Source organism: Engraulis encrasicolus, chromosome 18 (assembly GCF_034702125.1).
Source record: "Engraulis encrasicolus isolate BLACKSEA-1 chromosome 18, IST_EnEncr_1.0, whole genome shotgun sequence".
Classification (NCBI taxonomy): domain Eukaryota; kingdom Metazoa; phylum Chordata; class Actinopteri; order Clupeiformes; family Engraulidae; genus Engraulis; species Engraulis encrasicolus.
The window spans coordinates 26276295-26285581 of record NC_085874.1 but is presented as its reverse complement, the minus strand read 5'-3'; the positions used below and the strand labels follow the sequence as shown (position 1 = coordinate 26285581).

At 43.1% G+C, this 9287-nt stretch overlaps 1 protein-coding gene across 1 annotated transcript; it reads left to right on the top strand.

Annotated features, from left to right (window-relative positions):
- The first annotated feature begins 1953 nt into the window (after positions 1-1953).
- hsp90aa1.1 (heat shock protein 90, alpha (cytosolic), class A member 1, tandem duplicate 1) lies at positions 1954-9131 on the top strand. Its single transcript, XM_063223355.1, has 11 exons — positions 1954-2141; positions 3375-3521; positions 3785-4151; positions 4259-4392; positions 4530-4829; positions 5089-5254; positions 5615-5805; positions 6287-6434; positions 6676-6944; positions 7298-7631; positions 8728-9131. The coding sequence occupies exons 2-11, from the start codon at positions 3375-3377 to the stop codon at positions 8838-8840; spliced, it is 2169 nt and encodes a 722-aa protein (XP_063079425.1). The 5' UTR covers positions 1954-2141; the 3' UTR covers positions 8841-9131.
- The last annotated feature ends 156 nt before the right edge of the window (positions 9132-9287 follow it).

Sequence of the window (9287 nt, the reverse complement as noted above, 5' to 3'; positions counted from 1 at the left end):
TGCCCTAGTTGTCACATGTTGGGTTGGATGTTGTAGTTGGGGTATCGAGTAGGGTCTGTCTGCGTCCTGCAAGACAGGGGCGTGTCTTGAGAAGGCGTGTCTCGAGCGGTCTGAAGGCGTGTCTCGAGCGGTCTGAAAAATGGATTACACCACAGCCCTTTGAAACCCGTTGGAGCCATTGAAACCCATTCAAAACTTCATTTTTTCGATCTGACACAGAATATTTTTAATTTGACCTAAAGACCTGTTTAAAAGTTGAGAACCTCAGCTTTCCATAACTGAAAGCGGTATTTTCCTAGCAGCTACCAATCCGAAGGTAGCCTACTTTAAGTGCGGGGTTACTTTTCTAAAGATAGCATTTTGTTTCCTTGGAAATGGACGCAGTTTATGTGTTACGCTTGTGCTATTTGACTTGGTTTTGCACTATTGTGGATGCATTAATCTTGACATGTTAATGGACAATCTGTGTGAATTTCATAATGTGTTTTTATGTAATATGGGAGTAAATGTGTTTACATCCCGTCTGGGATTTGTTAAAATAGCTGGCCCGCTAGTTAGCTAGCAAGTGCTAGCTCTACACTACATCATGTGTCAAAAGTGGGAAGATTTGCCGACACTCAAGGCTGTGGATATAATGAACTGGTCTGTGAATGTTTTCAAAATGTTTTGCTTTGACAAATTGCTGATATTAAACATCCAAATCCTGGTGTTTCTTTGTGTATGTTTGGGCCATTGAGACAGATCGATTGTAATATCTATTTACTTGCTAGCTAACTAGCGGACTAGCTAACAAATCCCAGACGGGCGTACTGTTAACACATTTTACTCCCATGTTCCATAAAAACGCATTTTGAAACTCGCACAGATTGTTCATTAGAATGTCAAGATTAGAAATGCATCCATAATAATGCAAAACCGAGTCAAATGACATACATTGTTTTATCGCTTCGTCAGTCTGTCTGGCTTCATCTCTGTTCCGTTTCCAAGGAAACAAAACGCTATCTTTAGAAAAGTAACCCCGCACTTAAAGTAGGCTACCTTCGGATTGGTAGATGCTAGGAAAATGCCGTTTTCAGTTATGGAAAGCTGAGGTTCTCAGCTCTCATCAGCTGAGGTTCTCAGTATCTCATCATTATAAGAAATACCGTTTAACAACTTTTATTCACTGTTTGAATTCGTATGGCGGCGCTAAATCCTGTTTCCTGCCACTACCGGTAGGCGTGTCTCGAGAGGGCGTGTCTCGAGCGAGAGGTGGGCGTGTCTTTAGTGGACGCAGGACGCAGCCGGACACTATTGGGGGTAACTGGCTTTACTTTACAGTGATGTGTGGCCTACACCTCCATCAACATAGTGAATAATAATCTGATTTATAGATGTTAACGGGTAATTCAATGAGGAACCGTTTAGTTATTGTGGTTAAATGAACCTACCTTCTGTTTTAAGCAACAGGATATTTCAGCTGAGTGCTTTGCAGGCCTTCATTGAACTTCACTAGCCTACAAGACCTGCAAGATCTGTAGGCCTGACTGCAATAAAATGCAAACATTCAACCTTCTTTAAAAGGAAAAGGCGGAATGTATATATGGGGCATCATGGACCCACACATGCGATTCATTTATCTCTAATAGCCTAAAATATCACACTCTCCATAGGGCCCTTCTACACAGCTGCGGACAAACACTTCAATTCTTATCTCAGATTGAGACCTGCTGGTTGGCTTGCTCTGGTCTATCTGTGGGATGCCGTCAAGCAGAATGTCCTCCCTTCACGACCAGGCAGCTGTGACGTTGACAGGCGCGTAGCCTGTGGCCCTGCTATCCGGAAGGTTCTCTGGGTGACTGACAGGCACCCTCTGTGGTCCCACACCCTTACAAGGGCAGTTGCAGGCTATGGTATTGGACACACAGACACCCCACCTCACCCAATCCCACTACTAGGCTCCCCCCATTGTTGAGAGCAAACTCTCTGGAACCTTCTAAATGGATGTCTCGAGAAAAGTAGACCCCCAAAGTATAAAAAGAGAGAGGCTGTCTCGTGCCTTTGCAGTAAGTGTGAAACACCAAGAGGAACACCTAGAGAGGCATTCCCAGCAGATCTTGTAGGCTGAGGCTGTCCACAAGTGATTCATTCCAACAGAAAAGGTAGGCATAACCTTTTTTTCTTTCCAGGAGTTAAAAAAATGTTCTATTAATGTATATCTTAATGTACATACTTATATTATTACTAAAACAGGATTAATATAATTTTACTGAAACTTGATGACATGGTAATATCCACAGTAGGCCTACGGTAAAAGAATGGATTGTGTTTTACATCCGCTGTGGAATCTCGAACATGATTATTGAACATCAGTGGCCCAAAGTTCAGGCTTTTGTACTGCACTGCAAAAGTTGAATAAAAGTAAAAAGGAAAATACTGAACAAACGTTAAAAGCAAATTATATTTTGTTTTTGCACCAACAGTAAAGGATAAAAGTAGAATTACATGTTTGTTCGCGGGAGGTAGATCTTTCTGGAGCACATGGCCTGCATTAAGGCTCAAAGTCACAGGAAAAGGGGAGCTCTTCACTCCTGGGTTTCTGACTGCAACATGTGTTTAATAAATCATGGAAGTTTCCAGAATTTGTATGAGATTCCTTATAATTAAGACCCGAAACAAGAACAAGACAATTGTGCAATTGATTGAAGTTGTCACATGTGCCCTCTACAATGAGTTTGTACTTTTTTACAGTGACACACACTTAAAGCTATAATTTAACACTTTTTATTTCTATTTCACTACATATTTGACTGTTCTTGTTTAAACAAAAAACGATCTTTGCATGTGTGAGGAAACGCTAACCGGCATCGCTCATGCCGGCCACATGCTTTCCCTTCCTCCATCTTCAAAGGGCAGGCTTTGATTGACAGGAGGGGAAGCATGGCAGCTGGTCTAAGAGACCATAGACAAAAAGTGTCAGCTGCAGCCGTATTTCGCCATCAACCATTTGGTCCACTCCTTCCAAGCCTTATAGTCAGCAGAGGGCTGAAGGATTACATAAGGTGCAGAAGACATCCCCCCCCCTATACTGTAGCTATACTCACTGTAACACAAGTATTATTTGAAAAGTGTGACCGACGTCTCATTGTGTTTGGTGATGTGGCTACATTTGACATTTTAAGATCAGGAAACGCATCTCTGCAGACTGCAGCGTCTATGTGTACTTAACTTTAACAATGTTGACAGTTCTGTCCCTAGACAGAAGTGTAATTTCTATATATTGTTTTATGTATTTATTTATTTTGGTAGGGGACACAGATATTTTGTATTGTAGTATTAGCAAGAGGAATGTGATGGGCTGTATTATGGATTATGGATGTGTTGTTCTCTCAAAGATGCCAGAGGCCAAGAATGTCATGGGGGAGGAGGCGGAGACCTTTGCCTTCCAGGCGGAGATCGCCCAGCTGATGTCCCTCATCATCAACACCTTCTACTCCAACAAGGAGATCTTCCTCAGGGAGCTCATCTCTAACTCCTCAGATGTGAGTCTCACAGCTCGAGTGTCGTCGGTGGTCATTATTATGGTTTTGCTCTGATGGTGTTAGTTCAATAAATCATTGTGATTAAGAATTTTGCTGTCAGATGATTTGAAATGGTTTAATTTTTGCCCGAAAAGGTAACATCACCACCACTTATTGCTGTTAGAATTGTTATACATATACAGTCGTGACACGTGTTGAATTTACCTTGACTGAACTGTCCTAAATGTTGGTTTCCATGACCTCGTATTGTTCTTGTTCTTTAGGCCTTGGACAAGATTAGATACGAAAGCCTGACAGACCCCAGCAAGCTTGAGTCGTGCAAGGAAATGAAAATTGACATCACCCCTGATCCACACGCCAGGACCCTCACACTTGTCGACACGGGCATCGGCATGACCAAGGCCGATCTCATCAACAACCTTGGCACCATCGCCAAGTCCGGCACCAAGGCCTTCATGGAGGCCCTGCAGGCTGGAGCCGACATCTCCATGATCGGGCAGTTCGGCGTGGGTTTCTACTCCGCCTACCTGGTGGCCGAGAAGGTGACCGTCATCACCAAACACAACGATGACGAGCAGTACATTTGGGAGTCTGCCGCTGGTGGATCCTTCACCGTTAAGCCTGACACTGGTACGCTGTGCTATGTATTTTCTACTTCTTCAGCCAGTTCGGCCTGCTTGTTCCTTCACGTCGCCCTGTCATGGAGAGGTGGAGCTTACTATTGTTTGTTCCAACAGGTGAGCCCATTGGTCGTGGCACCAAAGTCATTCTTCACCTGAAGGAGGATCAGACAGAATACACGGAGGACAAGCGCGTCAAAGAGATTGTGAAGAAGCACTCCCAGTTCATTGGCTACCCCATCACACTCTACGTAAGTCATGATGAATCAACAAGTCACCATTGACCATCTTCCTTTTATGCTTTTGCTGTAGTCGCGCTGGGGTTGGTTTCGGACATTACATACTTGAGTATGTGTATAGTAATACATTAGCATGTTTTGTGTTACAGGTTGAGAAGCAGAGAGAGAAGGAGGTTGACCTCGAGGAGGGTGAGAAGATCGAAGAGATTGATGCAGCAGCGGAAAAAGACAAGCCACAGATCGAGGACATTGGCGCCGATGAAGACGAGGACGCCAAGGATGGCAAAAACAAGAGGACGAAGAAGGTCAAGGAGAGGTACATTGATGTTCAGGAGCTGAACAAGACCAAGCCCCTCTGGACCCGTAACCCTGACGACATCTCTGCAGATGAGTACGGCGAGTTCTACAAGAGTCTGACCAACGACTGGGAGGACCACCTGGCTGTCAAGGTAAGAACAGAACACTCCCTGCAGTAGACATCTGACCTGAAGTGTCGTACTCCAACCTTAGCTTAAATTTAGCTTCTTTCGGGGACCCCTTTACCTTATGCTCAGGCATTATCATAACATGCCATTTGATTAGCTATAAGTGGTGGAAATAAATAAGTGAATGCATTAATTTCACTGTAAAACCATAACACATTATCTTTATATGATACTATATCCTGCTTAATAACATGCTCTATCTTTTTTATATTGCTGTCCACAGCACTTCTCAGTGGAAGGACAGCTGGAGTTCAGGGCGCTTCTCTTCATGCCCAGAAGGGCTGCATTTGACCTCTTTGAGAACAAGAAGAAGAGGAACAATATCAAGCTGTACGTGCGCAGGGTCTTTATCATGGACAACTGCGAGGAGCTCATCCCAGAATATTTGAGTGAGTTCCTGTTTTATTTGACCTTTCCTTTCAAAGTTGGTCTCACTGATGCATGGCAAGTAGATCTACATTTGCCTAAGAAACTGTCTATTTGCTCCTTCTATTTGAGTTGGCCTTGTGGAAGAGAGTCATCATTGGAGTTTTTTAATGAAAAAAATTGAGTGGCAGTAGCAAACTTTGAAGCTCATTAAGATTTGGTTATCTATTAAAAACTTGACAACACCAAATGAAAGAGTTTTTCCCATCTTCATCTTAATCTACCCCTACTCCCACCCCAGTGTACAGTATTCATCTGTAGTATAATCTATTGCTTTACTATGCGTCTCCATTTAATTTCAACTGATTTACTTGCATTTCCAGACTTCATCAAGGGAGTGGTGGACTCTGAGGACCTGCCCCTGAACATCTCCAGAGAGATGCTGCAGCAGAGCAAGATCCTGAAGGTCATCCGCAAGAACCTCGTCAAGAAGTGCCTGGAGCTCTTCCAGGAGATTGCGGACGACAAGGACAACTACAAGAAGTTCTACGAGCAGTTCTCAAAGAATATCAAGGTGGTTATGAGGACTAAGGATTTTCCCCAGTTCTTCTAGAATTTTACTCGAACACTCTACAGCTCCCATAGAAGTCTGTATTAAACATCTCGCAAAGTCCTTATGACGTCATAATGAGAACTCAAAATGTTTGCAAAATTCTAATCACATATTTGTGATGGTACTCCGCAAAGGGTTAAGCAAAACCACAGCCCTGTGGAATAGTTATGCAGTTTTATACAGAGTGACTTTCATATGATTGACACATTGGTTGGGTTACGTGTTTTCAAAACATGATCATGTTAACAGTCAAATCAACTGCGATGTTCATCCTGAGGCGCATTTATACTACTACCCGCCCACCCCCACCCCTACCCCTGAAACTGTTGTGAAGTTTACAATTCAGTTGTCTGGACAAAATTACATGGATAAAAGGAGATTGTGCAATTTTATTTTGAAACAATGTGAGAAAATGAATGCCTGTTTTGCCCTTCCTCTCCAGCTGGGTATCCATGAGGACTCCCAGAACAGGAAGAAGCTGTCAGACATGCTGCGCTATTTCACCTCCAACTCTGGAGACGAGATGGTGTCCCTCAAAGACTACGTGTCCCGCATGAAGGAAAACCAGAAGCACATCTACTACATCACTGGTGAGGAACAATTTAAAAATAATGTCATCATATCATATATCATATCAATTAGCAATAATGTCATCACCATAATGTACAGTAGTAGGCTATACATTATCAATGTAACAGTACTGCTTATACCATTGGATATAAATGCTAATTAGATATACGATATATTATGCAGCTATTTGGACAAGAGGAAACGACAACTGCAAAAGCTGACGCATGACACATTGTGCACAATTGTGTGTGCTTATTCCAGGTGAGACTAAGGACCAGGTGGCTAACTCTGCCTTTGTGGAGCGTCTCCGTAAGGCTGGTCTGGAGGTCATCTACATGATCGAGCCCATCGACGAGTACTGCGTCCAGCAGCTGAAGGAATATGATGGCAAGAACCTGGTGTCTGTGACCAAGGAGGGCCTGGAGCTGCCAGAGGACGATGAGGAGAAGAAGAAGCAGGAGGAGCTGAAGAACAAATTCGAGAACCTGTGCAAGATCATGAAGGACATCCTGGACAAAAAAATTGAGAAGGTACATTATGAATGTTCAATAAAGAATAGAGAGGGTGTCCCGCACACCTTTGAAGAGTTTTGCATGTGCAGCTACTGTATATAAAAGTCATCACTTTTCGAGGGTTGAAATTATTTGCCTATTCTTTTTTTAATGCTGATATTTTGGTCAGTTGTTTTCGTCAGTGCAAAGTAATTGTAGTAGTGCTGGGGTTTTCCACCCTCCAAAGGTGTGAATGTTTGTCAGCTACATACATTTCAGTGCAGATAAGAGGCTGCCAATCTTTAGCATTGAACTGTAGGAGCATATACTGTAGGCATACAGTACAGTGTATGCCACATCACACAACATGCCGACTTGTCTCACCTGTCCAGGTTTCCGTATCCAACCGGCTGGTCTCGTCCCCCTGCTGCATCGTGACCAGCACGTACGGCTGGACGGCCAACATGGAGCGCATCATGAAATCTCAGGCCCTGAGGGACAACTCCACTATGGGCTACATGACCGCCAAGAAGCACCTGGAGATCAACCCCGCACACCCCATCGTGGAGACACTCAGGGTGAAGGCCGAGGCCGACAAGAATGACAAGGCAGTGAAGGACCTGGTGATCCTGCTCTTCGAGACGGCCCTGCTGTCCTCTGGCTTCACCCTGGAGGACCCACAGACGCATGCCAACCGCATCTACAGGATGATCAAGCTTGGTCTCGGTAAGACACTCACTTGTGTGATCTGGGGCCTCATGTACTAAGTAGGGCTGTAACGATACACTGAACTCATGATTTGGTTCGTATCATGATTTTTGACCCACGGTTTGATACACCCCACCCCATTTGAAATGTATCTTATTAGAAGCTTGGAAGCACCATCACATTGTATCATATGCTTGGTTTCTGGGCTCTAGCATAACAAAACTTTGAAAGGGCGTATCACAATACTGCCTCCTTACATCATGATACAGTATCGTGAGTGACTCTGAGTATTGCAATTTCTCGGTTCGGTCCAATATTTTATCCAATACAGCTCTAGTGCTAGGACTTACTTAGATTTGCCTCTGAATCTTTGCGTATGTGAAAATCTGAAAAGATACATATGAACTTAAAATTTAATATAGCCTATGTATATGTCCATGCATAAGCAGTCACAATGTACAAACAATATATCTGATTTGACATGAAATGTAGTGCACATGCACTTTTTCATGTTAAGTCAGCCTAAGTTAGTAAATTTTTACAACAGCATGAAAAGGAAAAGTTACTTGCGTAGCTTTATTGTGTGCAAGCAAGCTTGCACATGAGGCCCCAGGTTTCTGAATAATAGGTGGAAAATATTAATGTATCTGCCCGTTACCAATGGAGCTTTTTCATAATGGCATACACCTTAGAGCACTGAAAACTTCAGTGGGAAGCAGGTATAAGTTAGCCTCGCGCACCATCCTACGTACTCCCGCCAAGAGAGACTTGGCTCCGAAATGAAATGGTAGTATTATGGGATGGTCAGGACCAGGCTAGGTATAAGTTGCATTCGGTGGCATAGACATACATTTAGATGCCACTGTTTTCTGCCTGAAGCCAGTAGTATACACCAAATGAATCTTGTCTTGTCACAGAAAAAAAGGGCTAGTATATCATGCGTTTGCCTATAAACTGGCCTTGACATAGTTTACTGGTGTGGAAGAGGAGTGGAGGTGTCCTGCAGAGCTGCATTAAGGGTGGGGGGTGGAGGAAGAATTGGCATGTACCACAGAGCAAGTTTTTCATTTTGTGTCTCTACATCACATCATGTTTCTCTGTCGGTGTGTTCTAGGCATTGATGATGATGATGCCATCGGTGACGACCTTCCTCAGCCTGGCGATGAGGACATGCCCGTTCTGGAGGGTGATGATGAAGACACTTCCAGGATGGAAGAAGTTGATTAGACGACTGTAAATGATTCACCTTTGTATTTCTTTTTTTGAATTCAAGTTATTTAAATATGGTTTTGTTTTTGTGCAAACATACTGTACATTTCATCAATTGGTGGTATTTGTTAAACGAGAAACTAGCGACTCATCATGACACAACATACCATCTTTAATCTGAGGTCCACTGAATGTTTTTTTTTTGTTTGTTTTGTTTTGTTTTCCTTTTTGTTTATGGTTATGTTTCATACATCTTTTTTTAATCAACTGTGAGATTTATAATAAAAACGTATTTAACTAAATACCCTATTGCCTCTAAATCTTGTGCATTTTCTGGAATGTGCCGTTGTGCCCTCTGTTTTCTAAAAACCATAGCTGTCATCACACCAGAATATTCTACTAAAACCACGTGGGTGAATATAGGCGGTGCCCAAACAATGTCAAGGCACACCTCCTGGAAAACCC

What these genes read in the sequence shown, in the direction of transcription:
- hsp90aa1.1 (XM_063223355.1), top strand. Translation starts at nt 3,375, where the DNA reads ATGCCAGAGGCCAAGAATGTCATGGGGGAGGAGGCGGAGACCTTTGCC. An exon ending in AGTTCTCAAAGAATATCAAG is followed by an intron (nt 5,806 to 6,286) that starts GTGGTTATGAGG and finishes CTTCCTCTCCAG; the next exon opens with CTGGGTATCCATGAGGACTC. An exon ending in GATGATCAAGCTTGGTCTCG is followed by an intron (nt 7,632 to 8,727) that starts GTAAGACACTCA and finishes GGTGTGTTCTAG; the next exon opens with GCATTGATGATGATGATGCC.